General features: G+C 42.5%; 1 protein-coding gene and 1 non-coding gene across 2 annotated transcripts in view; both read right to left on the bottom strand.

The window, feature by feature from the left end:
• LOC145413611 (NFU1 iron-sulfur cluster scaffold homolog, mitochondrial-like) overlaps positions 1-21,040 on the bottom strand; it is a 72,080-nt gene that overhangs the window by 44,527 nt on the left and 6,513 nt on the right. The window contains exons 2-3 of the mRNA XM_080283266.1: positions 15,268-15,439; positions 1,897-2,028 (exon numbers count right to left, since the gene is read on the bottom strand). Of these exons, the coding sequence (XP_080139392.1) occupies positions 1,897-2,028; positions 15,268-15,439 (304 nt within the window). The remainder of the gene's footprint in view (positions 1-1,896; positions 2,029-15,267; positions 15,440-21,040) is intronic.
• On the bottom strand, positions 16,357-16,475 carry LOC145413928 (5S ribosomal RNA). The gene has a single exon (XR_013899804.1). It is a non-coding gene; the product is annotated as a 5S ribosomal RNA (ribosomal RNA).

The following is a 21,040-nucleotide window of genomic DNA, read 5'->3' as shown; positions in this document are numbered from 1 at the left end:
GCGTTCATTCATGCGAGACACACGGGTATTGGTAGTGATATATTTTGTTCGTCTATCGTTGTGAACCAATCTTTACCAGTTATCAAGAGACATGCCGTAGGATTATCAGCATCCCCGCAACCTAGCATGATCACAAATAATTTGTGATGCCCTTCTCCCCGCCTCGTCAACCTGAGACACATAAACCTGTTATCAGCGAATCTGATGCAACTGGGAGAGTAAAGGTGCATACCATAGTTATTGCTATAGGAGGGGAAGCAGGAGGTGGGACGAGGAGGGTGGTGGGTGAGGAAGGGTTGGGAGAAGGAGGAGGATGTGGGCGTGAAGAGAACGATGGGTGAGGAAGGGTGGGGAGGAGGAATTGGAGGGTCTGGGAGAGAGGAAGACAATGGGTGTGGAAGGTTGGGGTCGAGGTGGGAGATCTACTTTCAGGGCGGTAAGGTTGGCTATCCTGTATGAATTATTGGAAATACAGATATATATATATATATATATATATACAGTGTACTGACAAAGGGGAAACCAATGCCATCCACCCCCCCTTCCATCAGACGTCCCACCTTGTCCCTCCCTTCCTGACCCACCATCCTCCTTATAACTCCCACATCCCCCTCCCCCTCTTCCACATACTATGGTGTGAACCTTTAACTTTCCCATGTGCTTCGGATTCAGAGGTTGACGAAAGTGAGGTTCACGGTGATGGATGACTGGCATGACAGTATTTTTGTGATAATAATGTGGGGTTGCGGGGAAACGATAACCCTACGGCATATCTCTTGAAAACTGGTAAGGGTTGTTTGGTTCACGACAATGGTCGAACAAAATAAATCACTACCAACACCCGTGTGTTTCACATGAATGAATGAACCACTACTTGGCATCGTATGTTGTAATACTATGGTTATAAATATATCTACCATGTGTATGACACGTTAATCATTATCAGTATAACACATTTACATGCATTATACTGATTGGAGACCAGTTAGAACTGCACACTGACAAATTATCACTGGGTTTGTTTCGCCAGAACAGCCGACTGGATCTCGGTCAAGTTCATAGCTACCACTGTTACCAGATAAAACACCAAACATGTTGGTGGAGTAGGTGGCCTCGAGTCATCTGCTCGCAACTGTACAAGACACAAAGACTGGGACTTTCGTAACTTTTTCTGGGCAGATAATTCATAAACAGTAAGATTTCTAGCCCCTTCACCCAGTTACCTTCATGACAAACAGGGAGTAGTTGTTATTGCTGCTTAACCCTGGTCTGCCTGGCTGTGCATCTGCATCAACCACAGGTAAGTGCTCTTGAGGGGCCATCCTACATGTGCAATACAGTACATACAATGTTTAGGTAACTAGTGGTCCCTTGCAGTAGACAGTTCTTCACCAGAATTAGATCAGGGTCCTTCCTCATGGCAAGGTGCAGGGAAATATGAGAAGGTTTGGTTTGCAGGTGGATGCTACAGCTGCTCTGCTCAACCCACGGTACACAGTGCCACTATATATAGTGGGTAGATTTCTTTCACCCCCTTCTCAATGGATACCCACTGTAGTTATGGAAGAAGAACTCTTTAGATATTCAGGAAGATTTGAAAATATGCAAGTCTCTCAGCCTGGATTCTGATTCTGTATACAGTGCTTTTGAACCCTCTCAATTCCTGCTAAAACAGAATGATTGTGGGTGGCTACCAAGCTTATACTTATGCATCACTCCTAAGGAAGTACTGTACCTCCATATATCGATGGTTGCCAGCTACTTACTACGTACTAAAACATTCTGATACAGCGCTCTTTTTCTACACTGAATGGTTCATGGTACAATGTAGCCTACTAATACTAGAAGGTCATGCCTTTCATTCTTCTACTAAGTGTTATAAAGCTATGGACTAACCTTAGTAATTGTTAGGAAATCCGTTGCCAAGAAGACTCCCTGAACACCCTCTATTCTGAAGAGCAACTTGGCCAATGGTGACTTTTGAGCTGCACTGATATTGGGAAAATCAGCTGTACCCGAGTCAAGGACCTGTAAATCATGATATGGGTGACTTGGTTATTCACAACTTCAGTCTCTTGTAAAAACTAACAAGAGCTGTAAAAGAACAAAATGTCTATTACATTCACAGCAAATTTTATATTTAGTACTGGAACAATATACTCACAGGTATACGATAAGTAAGATATGCCGTGTCACAAAGTATACTTTGCATCATACTGATCCCTTCAATCTAATGACACTTTTTAATTTCATTCATACTACTACTACACAATTTTAGTATATTATTCACTGGGGAGGCACCCTGAAGTGATGTAATAATAAATAATATCTGTTAGACTAGGTCTGCCTTTTCAGTGTGATAACATCACCACCAACTATTCCCCTTGTCATGCTGTTTACATCCATGTGTTCAATAAACACAGTACGTGTACCTGACAATTCTTCTCACAAGCTTTCTCCTCTGTGATCTCTTCACCCAAAGCAACTGGAGAGGGCAGTTGCTTTGGCCCTGTTATTCATCATAATCCCAGCACTTTGGACCTCTGTGATCTCCCAACCCAAAGCTTCTGGACAGGGCAGTTGCTTTGGACATGTTACTCATCATATTGATCATAAACAGCAGCCTCATCATCATTCTGCCCTTCATTCCCACAAGAGGATGAGGAGGATAAAATGCCCAAAAGGGACAAAATTATTTGCACTGAACAGGTTTCCTGGACTCCAACATGACTGTGTTGTTCTGTATGGCTTGCAAGGTTTTGTAGGGAGTGTTGGATAGGATGGGACCCGATTCCAGGGAGGAAAAGGACATCACTGACCTAAAGTACTGTTTGTGGAGAGAGTTTCATTTTGCTGCCCAAAGTCTTGCCCTGTGGTTGTCCTGAGAGCACCGAGTCTGGGGGTACACCACCTCCTGATGACTTGTATGTGGTCGGTGAAGGTGAGTCAAGTGTCATATGCCACTCCAAGGACCTTACTATTAGTCGATGGTGTGTGTGTGGCACATGTACATTAAATGTGATATGAGGGGAGTACCTGTGTTCAGGTTTATTGCTGGTAATGAGAGTGGTGGTGAAATTGGCTGGGACAACAGATCACAAGTGCCCCACTTGCAGGATAGGTTCCCACTGCACAGTACATTCCACACTAAAACACAGAGACAAAGATCAATGGTGTAGGAAACCTAAGGAACAGTCCCACTGGGGCAGTTGCTTACTTGCAGTTGATGGGTCTGATCAATCACACAGACCAGGATTGAGCAACAACACTGACTACATGACTATATATATATATATTTTATTTTTAAACTGAAGAAACGAAAGAACCCAAAGCACAAAGGCTGCAAAACTTTTCCCAAAATTACGACTGGCAAAAAAGAAGTTAAATTCAAGATCTGTTCATTTTGAGATGCTTAGACATAATGCATTATTAGCTGGAATGAGAGAATGAAGATGACAATTCCTGACCTGATTTGCTGTCCGCCAAACATGAAGGACTGCGAGTGCTAGCTCACTCTTACATTAGAGACTCACAGAGCTGGACAGTTAAGGGGTGAGAATGTGTAACCGTCAGGTGCAGCAGGCCTGTCATAGATTTGCTACTGGGGTGGACTGCATGCAGAGAATTTAGAAGAAAAGTAACCAGAAACCAAAACAGTAATTTACAATACAAGGGACAGAGATGCAACTTTGTACCATGTAAGAATAGGGTTATATAAAAGAATAGGCTGCATGGAGTCAGTGAGAGGAGGTGAGTTAATGAAATAAAAGATCTTTGACTCCACAACAGAAAAGATTTCATGCAAATTCTGAAAACAGAAAGACTGTGTCACAGAGGAATGCAAGATAATCACCCGTGCAGCATCCCTGAGGGATCCCACACTGGTAATCAGAAAGAATATAATAAATGGAAACTGTCTCAAAACCTTCTAGATGAAAACAGGCTAAAAGACTTTAGGAACAATGTACAATACTAAAGCAACTGGCTAACAGTTTCAGGTTTGGGACTGGTCACTTTTTTTTGGGACAGGCTGACTAAGAACAATCTTCCAACAATAAGGAAAGATTCAAGATGAAAAACACTGGCAAAAAAAAAAGAATTTGCTAAAACAGGGTGTCACTATCAGTACAGATGCACAGTTCTTAAGACCAACAGGAAGACCCCATCACGACCGTACACTTTCTAATTACAACTGACAGTACCAACCTTTTTAGATAATGCTCGAGCCAAAACTCAGCTAATTTGTGTAACAATGTACCTACACATGAAACAATAGGACATAAAGGTATATTGGGCTTGTGTTGGTTCAGTAAACCAAAAACATATGCAGGAGAATGAATCTTAGAAAATTAAAATGGAGCAGCTTCTTTCCTTCATAAGATTTTTCTAAAATACTCTGAAGATGTTAAGAATCAGCTCCTCTATCTCTATCTGTCTGTCTATAGCCAGATACCATAATCCTGTAAGGTGTGGTCGTCTGCCTTTGAGTTAGTTGTTTTAACCCTTAAACCGCAGGCTTGTTTTGCTTTGACTTGCAGCTCCCGCAGGCATATTCGCGTTCCAACAGACTCTCTAAAAATATTTACCAAAAATCAATTATTAGTCCTAGAATATTAAAATCATATGTACTTATGGTACATACCTTCAGCTTTCTCCTTGGGTGTTTGTTGAGCCTTCGTCAAGTACCGTAGGACTTTTGGAGACCTCTGAAGTTGGGTAACGAAGTCTCCACTTTACACTTCCCGACAACTCGTAATATGATTACCACAGCCTGATATTATCACTAGAAACACTATTCTATGATTCTCAAATAGTTTGGAATCTGTACTCCAAAAAAAAAAGACTGTGAAAGCAATGAAAATTACGAGGGTGTACGACCATCCCACTTCCGATCGTTCGCTGCTAGTGTTGTCTATTATTCATAAAAACACTCACAGTTTATATTTCTGTTACTATATAACACATATATATATCTACAGTCTTTATCCATAAGTTTCCTTCGGTAATAGTAGTTTACTGTCACTGTAGGGATTCAATTTCTTTCAGTAAAATACGTAGCATTCACTTTCTCGTCCTGTATACTAGCATTGAGAGTGAATGTCACTTTCACCTTCACTCTCATAACTCATAGTATTCATACATGCTAGAGTGAAACTTTCACTTTCATTGCTCCTAGTATATATACTCGTATTCTCATAATACTACTCATTTACATTTCTATTTACATTCTCTATTTTATTTACATTATTTACATTTCTATTTTATTTACACAGTGTTATGCATTGTCACCTGAAGTAACTTATAAAACTATTTTCCACTGTTCACTTATATTTACATTCATTACTTTCACTTGCTGTTTACGCATTACTTACACATTATTTACAATTCCACTTGCACTGTTTTACTCAATAAAAAGATCGTAGTCATTCTCTATCAATAATTGTCAGCCCTTTACCTCTTTCCACACGAGGTTTAGTAGGGGGTATAGGTCACAGGGCCCTTTGCATGGGGATAAAAAGCGGCGGAAGTTAGCAGGAGCTAATCAGACATACTCCCACCTTCAAAGACGACAGTGAACGGATAGTAGTGGCCTCCTGCTGCCTGGCTAGGGTGAGTGCAATACTACCAACTTCAGCCCTGTGAGACCTGCTAATATATAACAATGAAATGACTGGCAGGAAACCAAGACAATACATAATAAATTAGGTAGTTCCAGTTTTTTTTTTTTTTTTTTTTTTTTTTAATGCGAGGAAGAAGGAACCAAAGGCCATGGCCCGCAGTAACAGTTCCCTCCAAGAGAAAAACAAAATACAAAAGAGAGCCAAATTCAAGATCCGATCATTTTGAGATGCCTGGACACACTGCGTTTGAAAGACTGGAGATCATAGGCAGCAGGAAATACAGATAGAGGGAGACAGTTCCAGAGCTGACCTGTTGCATAAATGAAAGACTGGGAGTAACGGTTAACTCTTGCATTAGAGAGTTGGACAGCAAAGGGATGAGAGTTTGCTGCCAGACGGGTGCTACGCGCCCGTCGTAGAGGTGGAGGAATGCAAGCAGACAGTTCAGAGGAGCAGTGACCATTAAAGTAGCGATAGAAAAGAGATAAAGATGCAACAGTGCGGCGAAGAGACAGAGGTTGAAGGGAGTCAGTAAGAGGAGGAGAGTTAATGAGACGAAAAGCCTTTGACTCCACCCTATTGAGAAGAGCTGCATGTGGGGAGCCTCCCCACACATGAGAGTTGTACTCCACACAGGGGCGGATAAAACCTCTGTATAGAGTCAACAATTGTGCAGGGTAAAGAAAGAGCGGAGTCGGCTTAGCACACCCAATCTCTTGGAAGCAGATTTTACAAGAGATGTAATATGGTCTTTCCAAGATAAGTCCCGAGTAAATGAAACCCCAAGCATGTTCAAGGATGATGCAGGATTAAGCTGAATATTATTAAACATTAATGGGTATACCTGTGGAAGATTTTGTCGGGTTGATAGGTGTAAGAACTGAGTCTTAGATGCATTAAAGACAACCATATTATTTTTACCCCAGTCAGCGATACGAGCCAAGTCAGACATTAGGTGTGCCATAGCCTCATCCCTTGTTTCTTGAAGTAACTGTTGAGATGGGCGTTGCGGGAACCGAATGGAAAGGTGAAGGGTGGAGTCATCAGCGTATGAGTGGATAGGGTTAGATGTACAGCTTAGAAGATCATTGATGAATAAAAGGAAGAGAGTTGGTGATAGGACAGAGCCCTGAGGAACACCACTGTTGATAGATCTAGGAGAAGAACGATGGCCGTCTACAACAGCGGCTATAGAACGACCAGAAAGGAAGCTAGCGATGAAGGCACAGATAGAAGGATAGAAACCGCAGGAGGGCAGTTTGGAAATTAAAGATTTATGCCAGACTCGATCGAAAGCCTTTGAGATGTCAAGTGCAATGGCAAAGCTTTCGCCAAAGTCCCGAAAGGAGGATGACCAGGAGTCTGAAAGGTAGGTGAGAAGATCGCCAGTGGAGCGTCCCTGACGGAACCCATACTGACGATCGGAAAGAAGATTGTGATAGGAAAGATGCCTTAAAATTTTTCTATTAAGAATTGACTCGAAAACTTTTGAAATACAGGACGTTAAAGCAATTGGACGATAGTTGGAGGGTTGGGAGTGGTCACCCTTCTTTGGGACTGGCTGAATGAGAGCAAACTTCCAGCAAGAAGGAAAGGTACAAGTTGACAGACAAAGGCGAAAGAGTTTGCCTAGGCAGGGTGTAAGCACAGAAGCACAGTTCTTGAGAACAACAGGAGGGACCCCATCAGGCCCATATGCCTTGTTAGTACTGAGGCCAGTGATGGCAGAAAATACATCAACTGAAGAAATTTTAATGTCAGCCATGAGTAAGTCAGAGGGGAGAAGTGATGGAGGAACAGCACCGGAATCGTCTAAGGTGGAATTGGAGGAGAAAGTCTGTGCGAAGAGATCTGCTTTATCAGTAGAAGAATGTAAATATCACTTAGGCTTCTCCCTTCCCTCCTTATATGAATATTTATTACGAAAATAGATTATACGGCATATTTCAAGGGGAAATAAATAGCGAAAATTAGCGAACGAGTGCACGTGAGGTGTTGTCAGGTGATAATTAGACAATTCCAGGTGTATGGCACTATCACTTACCTTATTTCTTTTTTGTATATATTATTTGGTATAAGAATAGGGCATAGGGCTTATTTCAATGGATGAAATCAGTGGAAAATTCCAGGGAAGATTTACTTAGCGTAGAACACAGTGTGGTGGCCTGCAATAATTAGGTAGTTCCACATGATTGTAAATATCACTTAGGCTTCTCCCTTCCTTTCTTATATATATTTTTATTACGAAAATAGATTACACGGCATATTTCAAGGGGAAATAAACAGCGAAAATTAGCTAACGAGTGCATGTGAGGTGTTGTCAGGTGATAATTAGCCAATTCTAGGTGTAGGGCACTCTCACTTACCATATTTCTTTCTTGTATATATTAATTGGTATAAGAATAGGGCATAGGGCTTATTTCAATGGATGAAATCAGTGAAAAATTCCAGGGAAGATTTACTTAGCATAACACGGCCGGGCAGGCGAGATGATAGGGTGATGGAGGGGAGTCAAGAACGGGGAGAAATGGCTAAATTGTCAACAATGGATGGGAGTACAGATGAGATTAGGAATGCTGACTAGTGTTGGACATTAGCAGTACTGACAGATGATACAAGCCACCACTTGAAAGCCCGGGCGAATTCAAAATAACACAGAATCACAAAAGTGTTGCCCCGCGGTATGATCCCTTGCTCCCAAGCGTCACGAAAGTGATGCCCCGCAGTTAAGGGGTTAAGGGGCGGGGCACTAACCCTCTGCCAACCCGCTTCTTGACATGTACGGAACACGTGTTAGTTGGTTATGTGGTTAAAACCCAGTGTTGTAAATGGTTTCCTGGCTTACAAGAGACCATTACATTTGCCACTCAAAGTAAAGCCACCAGAAAAAGAAAGAAGAGTAATAAAATACAACAGGAAAGATTGGAGAAATATGATGACACGAGAGCAGACACTGAAAACGAAAGATAAAGGTGAAGGAAGAAGCAGGCAGCACTACACTGAGTGGATGATGGTCACCACCACCTACCACCTATCTATCTATCTATCTATTGTCAAACACCATAATCCCGTAAGGGGTGGCCATTGACTTTGAGTTATTTGTTTTACAGGGAGGGGCACTAACCCTCCACTCACAAACTTGTTGCCACATAGGATTTGGTTATATGGTTACCACCCAGCGTTGTAAATGGTTTCTTGGCTTACAAGAAACCATTTGGCTTGTCACTCAATGTAAAGCCACCATTTAATGAAAGAAAAGCAATAAGAAGTGACAGGAAAGATGGGAGAAATAGGAAGAGAGGAGGGCAGGCACAGAAAAAAAAAAATGATAAAGGCTACGGAAGAAGTAGGCAACACTACATAAAGTGAGTGGATGATGGTCGCCACCACCTACCACTAAGTGAGTGGATGATGGTCGCCACCACCTACCACCTATCTGCCTGTAAAAATATGAATCAAAATAAAGGTTTACTATAGCCAAACAAACCTATATCATACCTACTGACTACTGGGAAGCCAGGCTGATTGTTTAGGTTGTTCATCACTTGCTGTTGTTGTCATCACTGTCATCTCGTTGTATGGCCTATTAATGGTGATGACTGTGTCATGTGTGTGTTATTCCGGAAGAAGCCAGCTTTGGCAAAACGTTGAATAAACTGGGCCCCCGCTCTGCACTTGGTAATTCTCTATACAGTAGGAGGAAAAAAGAAAGGAAATGCTGTCGCTGCTCTCAGTCAGCTGAGTTTAAATGACAAAAGGAAAATGAGTAGAGTCAGGAAGAGAGAGAAACTTGGAGGACAGGCCATGACAACTGTATTACTGAGACTGAGTGGTGTCAAACAATGGTTCTGGATATCCTGTTTGTTGTCAAAAATTAGTTCAGGAAACGGTTCAAGATATCTTGTCAGGCATCAAACAATAGTTCAGGATATCTTGTTTGGCATCAAACAACAGTTTAAGATATCTTGTTTGGAGTAAAAAATGGCTTAGGATATTTTGTTTAGTGTCAAACGATGGATCAGGACATCTTGTATGGCTGTTATTGGGAGAGGAGGCTGGAGGAGGTTTTATGGTTCTCCCCCTCCCCCCTTCCCAACTCCAAGGGTATGTGTTAGTCACTTTTTTCTCTTTTACTTGACTTGGGTGACTGCCCTTTCCTCTCTTCCTTCCTCTTCTTTCCTCCTTTCCTTCCTCTTCGTTCTGTCTAAGGGTGACTCTACACTGAGTGACAAGCCAAATGGTTTCCTGTACACCAGGAAACCATTTACTATGCTGGGTGGTAACCATATAACCAAACGATGGCACCTGGTGAGTTAGTGGGTAATTAAGGCACTCCTGCCATATTGTGCCTGTGTAAGTTTATATTCAAGGGATATTGGGGTTTATTGCTCACGTAATGCCACTCACAGATGAGTGAGGCTGGTCACTCTCATCTTAAATGTCAGGACCAACTTACCAAGCTCCAAGCTCCTATGCTCCTCGTGCAGCAACACAGGATTAGATGATGTATGTATCTATCCATGTACTTGAATATGTACTGTAATGTGTAAAATGCACGTAGGTGCATATGAACATCAATAAAATACTCTTGTGATTTGTTCTTACAATCCCTACAGTCACTGTATGGTCCCTATGGTGTGCATAATATTTATTGTACAGTAAAGCCCCAAACTTAGCGTCATCTTTGTTCGCAGATTCATGATTAGCATGGGCCTGCAAACATTCCCAAGCACCAAGTTTCATGCAAAAAACCCACTGTTAGCAGCAAGAAAACACAAACAAACTGCAACACACAGAAAGTGATCATCACTTGTTCGCTGCTATTGCCACAGAAGAGATGCAGCACAGGATAGATGTGTTTGTGTGTGGAGGCGGAGGCAGCAGAGGCAGAGCAAGATGGAGGTGCCAGAGCTGGCAGGGTGCAGTAGCCTCACCACCTGCCTCGGAAATTAGCCTACACCCCCAGCCCTTCCATTATGCACCTCACTCCAGCCTTCTAAGTCTATCAATCTATCTATCTATAGTCCGACGCCCTAATCCCGCAAAGGGTGGCCGCAGACAAAACGCCTCCAAGTCGCTCTGTCACCCACCATTTGACTACCCTCCCCCCAACTCACCCCCTCCTCCCTCATATACCTCTCAACTCCATCCCTCCACCTCATCCTTGGTCTACCCCTCCCTCTCCCTCCCTCCACCTCACCTACATACACCCTCTTAGTCAGTCTTTCATTCTCCATTCTCTCCACATGTCCAAACCACCTCAGTGTATTTCTCCTAATCTTCTCAACCACATCCACATCCACCCCACAACGTTCCTTCACTTCTTCATTCGTCAACCTGTCCCTCCACGTCTCTCCACATGCTCCTCTCCAGTAACTCATTTCCACTGCTCTCACTCTTGACTTGTTCCCCTCTTGCAAGGTCCACGCCTCACTTCCATACGTCAGGGTAGGGATCACAATGCTATCATGCAGTGACTTCTTGACTTCCATACTCACCTCCCTATTTCTCATCACTGCTTTCAGTGAACCAACAACCTTCCTTCCCTGCTGTACCCTTTCATGCACTTCATCCCCCAAAGTTCCATCCCTACTCATCACACTACCCAAGTACTAAATGCACTCACATTCTCCATATCCTCACCATCCAACCTCACTGTACATTCTGTGACTTCATTCCTCTCAAACACCATAACTTTACTTTTGTTTACATTAACTTTCAGCTTCCTCCTCCTACACACTGTCCCAAATTCATTCACCAAACCTTGCAACTCCCATTCATCTTCACTCAACAATACTGTATCATCAGCAAACAGCAACATCGGAATCTTTGAAATCTCACCCTCATTCATTACAGCCAGCCCCACATCCACTGCCCTACCTTGCACCTCCTTTACAACCCCATCCATGTACATATTAAACAGCCATGGAGACATAACACAACCCTGTTTCAGTCCCACATTGAGATCAAAGAACTCACTCAGCTCACCATCCACTCGCATCGTAGCCCTAGCTCCTTCGTACATACTCTTCACAGAATTCAACAATTTCCCATCCACTCCATATATTCTTAATACCTTCCACATACCTTGCCTATCTATTCTGTCATAAGCTTTCTCCAAGTCCATGAAGGCAGCATACACTTTCTTTCCCTTCTCTAGATACTTCTCCACTAGACATCTTAGAACAAATATCTGATGTTCACACCCTTTTCCTTTCCTAAATCCCCCTTGTTCTTCTCCAACTAGCTCCTCTGTCATATGCCTAACCCTATCAATGAGTATTCTACCATATATTTTAGCAGTCACACTAAGAAGGCAAATACCCCTATGGTTACCACATTCTTCTCTCTCCCCTTTTCCTTTGTATAAAAGAACAATTATACCTGATTTCCAGTCCTCTGGAACCCTTCCCTCTTCCCAAGCCAATCTACACAACTTCCAAGTGATTTGTATTAATACTACTTTCTTTTCAGGTGTAATCAGTAAATTTTCCATCCATTCATCATCCAATCCTACGTCAACCGTTAAGGACCGTAGGAACCAGGGCTGGGCAAGTTGGTCCTGACATATGAGATAAGAGTAACCAGCCTCACTCATCCTGAGTGACATTATGTGAGAAATAAACCCCAACCACTCCTTGGATGTAAAAATAGAAGAGCTCAATCTTCTATCTATCTATAGCCCGACGCCCTAATCCCGCAAAGGGTGGCCGCAGACAAAATGCCTCCAAGTCACTCTGTCACCCACCATTTGACTCCCCTCCCCCCAACTCACCCCCCCCTCCCTCATATACCTCTCAACTCCATCCCTCCACCTCATCCTCGGTCTACCCCTCCCTCTCCCTCCCTCCACCTCACCTACATACACCCTCTTAGTCAGTCTTTCATTCTCCATTCTCTCCACATGTCCAAACCACCTCAGTGTATTTCTCCTAATCTTTTCAACCACATCCACATCTACCCCACAACGTTCCTTCACTTCTTCATTCGTCAACCTGTCCCTCCACGTCACTCCACATGCTCCTCTCAAGTAACTCATTTCCACTGCTCTCACTCTTGACTTGTTCCCCTCTTGCAAGGTCCACGCCTCGCTTCCATACGTCAGGGTAGGGATCACAATACCATCATGCAGTGACTTCTTAACTTCCATACTCACCTCCCTATTTCTCATCACTGCTTTCAGTGTACCAACAACCTTTCTTCCCTACTGTACCCTTTCACGTACTTCATCCCCCAAAGTTCCATCCTTACTCATCACACTACCCAAGTACTTGAATGCACTCACATTCTCCATATCCTCACCATCCAACCTCACTGCACACTCTGTGACTTCATTCCTCTCAAACACCATAACTTTACTTTTGTTTACATTAACTTTCAGCTTCCTCCTCCTACACACTGTCCCAAATTCATTCACCAAACCTTGCAACTCCCATTCATCTTCACTCAATAATACTGTATCATCAGCAAACAGCAACACCGGAAGCTTCCAAATCTCACCCTCATTCATTAGGGCCACCCCCACATCCACTGCCCTACCTTGCACCTCCTTTACAACCCCATCCATATATATATTAAACAGCCATGGAGACATCACACACCCCTGTTTCAGTCCCACACTGAGATCAAAGAACTCACTCAGCTCACCATCCACTCGCACCGTAGCCCTAGCTCCCTCGTACATACTCTTCACAGCACTCAACAATTTCCCCTCCACTCCATATATTCTTAATCTTACATTGCATAAATGGTTTTTAGGGGGAGTTGGTATGGGACCTGGAACCAATTAAGAGATTTCCCATAGGATCAATGACCCATCTTTAGTAGTTTCATGGTTCGTTGTACTTTTCACAGAACCAATTAGGTGCAAAACTTGGGGTTTTACTGTACTGTAATACATAATGATTGCCCATTATGTACAATGCCATTAAAAAATGCATATATAAAGCGACAAACTGCTGGTCCGGTCTGAAAAGCTTATACTGAGTAGAATGAGTATAACATAAGATGCAGACATTAAACTACCATCATATGGCATTTTCAACTAATGCATGATCATTGGCACCACAGAACAAGGCACCATTTTCTTCCCAGCTGGACCTCTCTCCTCTACAACACACTCAATCCATACAGCTGCTTGTTACAAAGCTTTTGATGTTTTTAGGATACATGTCTTTCAAACTGAAGAGGTTAGATATACTGTACTCTTCATTTACCCTGTCTTTCCCAAATTAGATAAAAACTACCCAATGGTCACTACAATTTTTAAAAATGTCAGAAAACATCAACATTGACAATACCACTACAACATAAACAGAGTGTTTTCAGCTGACTAACTTTCTGCTTGCATTAGTACCCTTCCTCCACACTGCAAATTTGGCTACCAACTGTAAGTTAACTCATTTTACTTACATGCCCCTTTTCAAATTACTGGTTTCAAATCAGTGGTTAAGACACAGAACAACATGGTCATTATTAACAGGGAATTAAATAAGCAAATGTGTACACATTTTAAGTTTTCCTATCATCTCACACTTGATGGTGAAAATGAGACTGTTTCTCATTCCTACAGCCTGGAGACATCATACTGTACTAAAGCTGAATAACATCTTTTAGCATCAACTACACTAAAATCTAAGTCATACCCAAGCTGAAGGGACTAGTAATAACAATGGTATATTTCAGAGTGCAAAAAGTGTTGAACAGTATTATAATGACAAACTTGTTACAGGAAAGTATGCTAAATGAGAGATTACTGTAATTTTACTCATTTGTTTAACAAGTGTCATGAGATGAGAACTCTTTGTAACTATAAAAACTTTTAATTTAAATGTACTGGTATATAAGAAGAGGACCACCTAAAAGTATGCATATTACTGTAGCATACTCAAACAGAAACATCATTACCTTTGTGTAGGCTACACTACTGTACATCAAATTCCGAATCATTTCAACTTCAAAACTTAAAAACTTTCTTTTATAGAAACATGCTAAGTTCTCTTCCTTAAACTACTACTTTGTATGTGAACTATTGTCCTGGTATTCATAAAGTAACACTGCAACACAACCAGTTTTGCCAATCAACCACATCTCAGATATTAACCTTATAGCCATACACACAGGTTTGGAAATTTTCAAGGAAAAGCAAAATTTTCACTTACAAGCAGAGATTTTAGGGCATTGTTATAAGCAGTAAGACCTCACTATAACGGACTAATAGGAGCCCAAGCCAGTCCAAAAAATGCGAAATTCCGATAAAAGCGACATCCAGACTTCCCCCTGCTAACCAGGACTCTTTCTGATATATCAGACATTAGTCCAGATCACACAAATGGTTTTTAAACTGTTTTGACTATCATTGCAGTACTGTACTGTGTTAAAAGTTCACTACATTAATTAAATGGTACAATATATATAATTATACTGTACTATACACTAATAAACATGTCTTTTATTTACCTTATTGTGGTGAACATAGCTGAAGTGGTAAGGCAGTCCGGACTGCTTCTGGCTTTAACGGACTTTTTCCAATATATAGGAATTTAGTCCGGTAGCTCCTCGAGTCCAATAAAAGCGAATTCCGGTCTATTGAAGTCCGTTATATCGAGGGTTTACTGAACTTGCAAAAACTTAAGTTATAACCAACCTGAACTCCTGGTATAAATTTGAGGGAGTTTGGATTTGGAGTCTCCTGAACCTTGATGAACATAGAGCAGCTGAGGGGTGCTGTGAAGGCAGGGGAAGGATGTAGAAGCTGACGATGTCTCCTTGGCTGCCTCCCACCCCAGCTCTCCAACCAACCAGTGTGAATTTTCATCCTGATAATATTAAGAAATAATAATGGTTGTATTTCCTGGAGAAGTAATCAACTATCAGTGGCTACTGTATTATCCCGAAATCATCTACACCAGCCATATACAGTACTGTACCAGTTATACTGAACCTTATTCTACCCAATTTCAGATTACAGTATTATACCAATCATCAACTTCCCCTACCTCCAGATAAGTTGCAAACATTCTGCATTTAGTTAAAACTGTTGACCATGTCACTGGACTTATTCATACTGTGTACAGAACATGTATGTAATCAATATTTCACTTAAATAGGTTACAATTTAATGATTTTATAATTTTTTACCCATCTATCACCAAACATATATAATGTGCGTTGTATCACTTAACTGAGCTCCAGGAAAAAAAAAAAAAAAAAAACTTTCTGCAAGGGGAAAAGCCATTTTCCACTCATAGCAAGTGAGTTTTGGGGGCATCCTATAGAGGCTATCAAGCTGCTTAACGGTCTGATTTTGGCTGGCTCCAGAGTACGATGTAAAAAGAAACAGTAAATTGCAGGGTTCAGATGGGGGATGAGAGTTTGATGAAGAGGATAACCATTGCAAAGATCTAGGAGCTATACAGTAAACTCTCAATTAATGGAGCAATATCCAGCCCAAAGCAAAATCTGGTGCAGCTACCTTGGCTGTATTAAAGCAATATTTGGCTACATCATGCAACATCCAGCACCGAAACAGGAAGTAATTGGCAGTCCAGTCCAATATCCAGTGTTGAGGCATCTCAACCAGCTTGTAAGTGGTAGCCAAATGGTCCCCATCCATCCATCCATTGCCAGACGCCATGTATCCCAAACAGGGTGGCCAAGGGCTTAGAGTTAATTGTTTTACAGGGAGGGGCACTAATCCTCCACCAACCCCACTTGACACGTAGGGAGAACGTTATGCCAACAGCATCTGGTGTTCCCAGGCGGTCACCCATTCAAGTACTAACCAGACCCAACGTTGCTTAACTTCGCTGATCGGACGGGAAGCGGTGTACTCAACGTGGTATGGCCGTTGGCGCCAGGGAAAATTCCATATCTTGGGAGACAATGAAACCACCCGCTATGTACCAGCCAATCAGAATTCGTCATGGGCATGGCTCATCCGGCGCCCCAAGAATAATGCCAAGCTCTCATTCTCGTCCAGGGATGTCATAGAGTCAAGACGTGCCTGTGAACTCTGGTCTTCTGACCATGTGCTCACAAAACTCTGGTGCTTTGACTAACTCTGTGTCATTGTATGTTCGAGCTACTGTACTGTATTGTACTGCAAAGTTAGTGGCTTGTCAATGCTCATGTCTTAGTACTCTATTGAGATTGTTTAACTACCCATGCTGTATTGTGTACTGAACTGTATATGAGTGCAAACCCCCCAGTGCTGTTACTCCCCATCAATGCCAACACTTGCTGAGTACATACAATCATTGTATGTTTGAGCTACTGTACTGTATTGTACTGCAAAGTTAGTGGCTTGTCAATGCTCATGTCTTAGTACTCTATTGTGATTGTTTAACTACCCATGCTGTATTGTGTACTGAACTGTATATGAGTGCAAACCTCCCAGTGCTGTTACTCCCCATCAATGCCAACACTTGCTGAGTACATACAATAGTAGCTACACTATGTATGATACTACAATATTGTACTGAATCATTACTGTGGTAGGTGGGGGCGCTCACCATCCACTCACTCAACGTAGTGCTGCTTTGGGTGTCTGCCCTTTAATCTCTTCCTTCCTTTCTTTTCTGTCTTTCTTTCCTTTGTTCTTTCCTCTTCCTTCTGCCTGTGGATGACTTTACACTCCCTCTTCTATCTTTCTTTCCTTCATTCTTTCCTCCTCCTTCTGCCTATGGGTGACTCTACACTGAGTGACAAGTCAAACAGTTTCCTGAACACCAGGAAACCATTCACTACACTGGGTGGTAACCACATAACCAATTTATGACACCTGGTGGTTTAGTGGGTAATTAAGACACTCCAGTCAGATTGAGACTGTGTAGGTGTATATCCAAGGGATGGTTGAGGTTTATTGCTCATGTAATGCCACTCAGGGATGAGTGAGGCTGGTCACTCTCATCTTAACCCGCCCCGTCCCGACGACGTATGGGTACGTCACCACGATTTGCATTTGCCAGTCCCGGCGACGTACCAGTACGTCGTGCAATTGCAAGGTCGCTAATTTGCACAATTTTCAATTTTCGCACGTGATTTTTCGTATGTATACACGGGACACCTTCCTCTATTCCTGTACAAGATACCAAGCAAGGACAATGCCTTACACTGCATAACCTCCCCCCTCCCCCCCTCACGACATTGTCTTGGCAAAGGACCTGTTACCAGTGACCTGGCTAGTAAAGTTATTCAGGGCCAGAGTGATTCCCCAATCGATGACAATGTGGAGGACAATGTTTACATAGCATTAGAAGAAGAAACAGCCAGAAATAATGATCAGGTAGTGTGGCAAAAATAGGTCAGGTATGGTGATAAATTAGTGAGTGAAACAATGCTTATAATGCCTTTATTACTGCTTGAAAACCAATATACTGTCATACTACATATACATTCGTACCAAGTAAATAAATAAGTACCGTTTATGAGTGGATAAAATAGTTACCCTCCCATAGAACTCGTTTTCTTTGGTGCCAGCATGTTAGAAAACCCACTCAGGTAAGGAGGAACTCCTACCTGGATTGGGCACTTTAAACCTCAGGTGAGCGATTTCTCTATGAATTTTCGATGTTTCTCACCAAAAGCGAAGGTTTTAGCCAAAAAAAAAAATTTCGAAAATACCTCGGGACTGGGGGATGTCGGAGGTGCGGAAAGCCTCGGGACGTGACGGGTTAAATGTCAGGACCAACTTGCCTAGCTCCAGGCTCCTATGCTCCTCATGGGGGGGCAGCATAGGATTGGATGATGGATGGATGGATGATTGGATGGTATCATTACTGTATAGTTTTTACTGTATATGGTTGGCTTTTATCTTTTACTCATGGTAAAGTTTTTACGACAGAGGGCAGAGATGGACAAAAGCACAATATCCGGCTCGAAGCTGAATGTTGGGCCAGATATGCTATATCTGGCATTTCACATTTTTTAGTGTAGGGCTTGGCGGAATTAAAACATAAACTGAGAGTTTACTGTAATGTGTAAATATGGCAGTATGGAGTGTGACGTTAAGGTAAAACCATTTCAAGGCAGGAAACTATGGTACAAATTTAGTAGCCTCACTCCTATAATATAATGTTTCAATTTTCAAGTAAATGCCAAGGTATACTTAAAGGAGATGTGGAACCATATCTTTAGTGCATTTTCAAGTAAGAAGAGAATTCATCATGAAACAAAGAAAAGAGTTATACAGCTAAGGGATACAGGGACCAGGGACTCCCACAGTGGTTGATGATGATGTCCCAGTTTCATAAATGCCAAAACCAGCAGTTTCACTGGGGGATCTGTAACCATGTTCTTGATACTCTTTCATTTTCACATTACTGCATAAAGACAATACAGGCACAGGATTAACAATGCAACCGGTTAAGTAAAAGCCCATCGCTAGGCGGGGAATCGTATCTCAGGGTAGATTTAACAAGTACTGTGTAAATAGGGATCATTTTTTTTTGCCTTGGGTTTCCCTCCCCAGCCAAGTCCTAAAGCCATCTAAATGAGTCCAAAAACAAGTTTCTAGCTAACCTAAACCCCCAAATAGCTATAAAACAAGCTAAACTGAGCCTAAAAGCAGTTTATAACTCACCTGAACCCCAAAATAAAATCTGAAAATCATCAAATATGTCCGGAAAAAATCAAACTTAGTAATCTGTACCCTAAAATGACAATGTTCACCCCGCTTATGACTAAAACACATTAATCTAAGTCTAAAAACAGTTTATAGATCAACCTAAACATAATATTTATGTCTAAAATATCATCAAAATTGGAAAAAAAAAAACTAAACCTTTTGTGAAACCAGAGCTCAGCCAATGTTAGGTGGGGTAGGGTGGTGGTTCTGCTCCCATCGCTAACCTGGGGTATCACATATGGGAGTATCGTATCTCAGGGTCCGCATGTAGCTTTAAACTCTGAGAATGGCACGCACTCAGCTTTATGTTCATTGGGTTAGATTACAGTATTGTAGATGAGAGTTAGGTAAGGCTAGATCAGGGTAAGTTTGGTTTGATTAGGATAAAATACACTAAGTTATGTTAGGATGAATTACCATAGGTTAGATATGGAGTAGGCTGTAGCACCAGCTGATCAGGGTGGTACTCCTGAGGTGGATGGGAATGCTGGTGATGGGGAGAGCTGGAACTCCTGTTTCAATAACCATCAGAATATCCTAACCCTTCCCCTTTGTTGACCTTTTCACAGTATGACACTAACATGGAGAGTAGGCCAGCACACTCTCCCAAACATTTTCCTCTAACTATCTCATACACTACTCTACATGCACTTTACATACCACACAACGTACTCCATTGGGCTACATCACAGGGGTTGACACCAGCAAGGGCATGCACAATACTCTACATGCACTTTACATACCACACAATGTACTCCATTGGGCTACACCACAGGAGTTGACACCAGCAAGGGCATGCGGTCAGAAAACACTGCCCCCACTACCTTGTGGCAGACCTATTGGGGGGAGGCATGGCACGGGCTCGGGCAGCGTAGTTTTGGGGATCAGGGTGGGATGGGGTTTGGATCTGTGCTAGAGGGTACGAGGCATTGTGGTTACCAGGCTGCCGCTTCCGCCCATTTGAGAGGGGCCTGATCCAAAGAGTAGCACCCTGAGGCTCCCCTATCAGTGGGAGCATAATGGCAGGGCAGTTAGCCTACAGTGCCAAGGTGCAGGGGCCCTGCACCTGTTCTGGCAGGACACCCCGAGGCCATTGCCACAGCCACTGGTCACAGCTGAAGGACTATAGGTCCCAGGTCCCATGCCTGGACTTAGGACTGTGCAGGTGGGTGGGGCCTATGGTCTGTCTCTCCCACTGATTTTATCTTACAGTACCAACATGACAAAAAACAATGCACAAGCCTTAGGAAACTAAATCACCCAAGATCAGAGTGGCATCATGGACTGTGGGTAGTTTGAAGGGTAGAGCAGGGGAAGAAGCCGAGTTCATGAGTAGGAGGTGGGTGGATGCTGGCTGTGTACAGTAGGTTAGGTACAGAGGTGGATCATCCAGAATGATTCCCCAGAGGAATTGCAGATGTAAGCTAATTTGGCAGAAAAGTGCAGCTGGATATGGTGTGGGTGTGCTGATTAAGGAAAAATGGGTGGAATATGTCATGAATGTAATGAGAGTGAAAAAGGATTACAGTAACCGGTAGTGAAAATTTTGTTTGGTCGGCTGATAATTTCATCTATATCAGCATATGCTCCACAGGCTGACTTGGATGATGCAGAAAAAGACTGATCCTGGGATGACTTGATAGTGTAGCTATTAGGATAAGTAGCACGGGGGATGATGAGACTGAAGTTTTGGGAGGGGACTTCAATGGTCATGTGGGTGAAGCAGCTCAAGCATGTGAAGGGGTATGATACATGGGGGATGTGCATATGGTAACGTACAAGGAATGTGGAA

Source organism: Coenobita brevimanus, chromosome 97 (genome assembly GCF_032717465.1).
Source record: "Coenobita brevimanus isolate Jiangsu-jjx chromosome 97, ASM3271746v2, whole genome shotgun sequence".
Taxonomy (NCBI): Eukaryota; Metazoa; Arthropoda; class Malacostraca; order Decapoda; family Coenobitidae; genus Coenobita; species Coenobita brevimanus.
The sequence above is the reverse complement of the archived record's forward strand: the minus strand, read 5'-3'. Positions and strand labels throughout refer to the sequence as shown.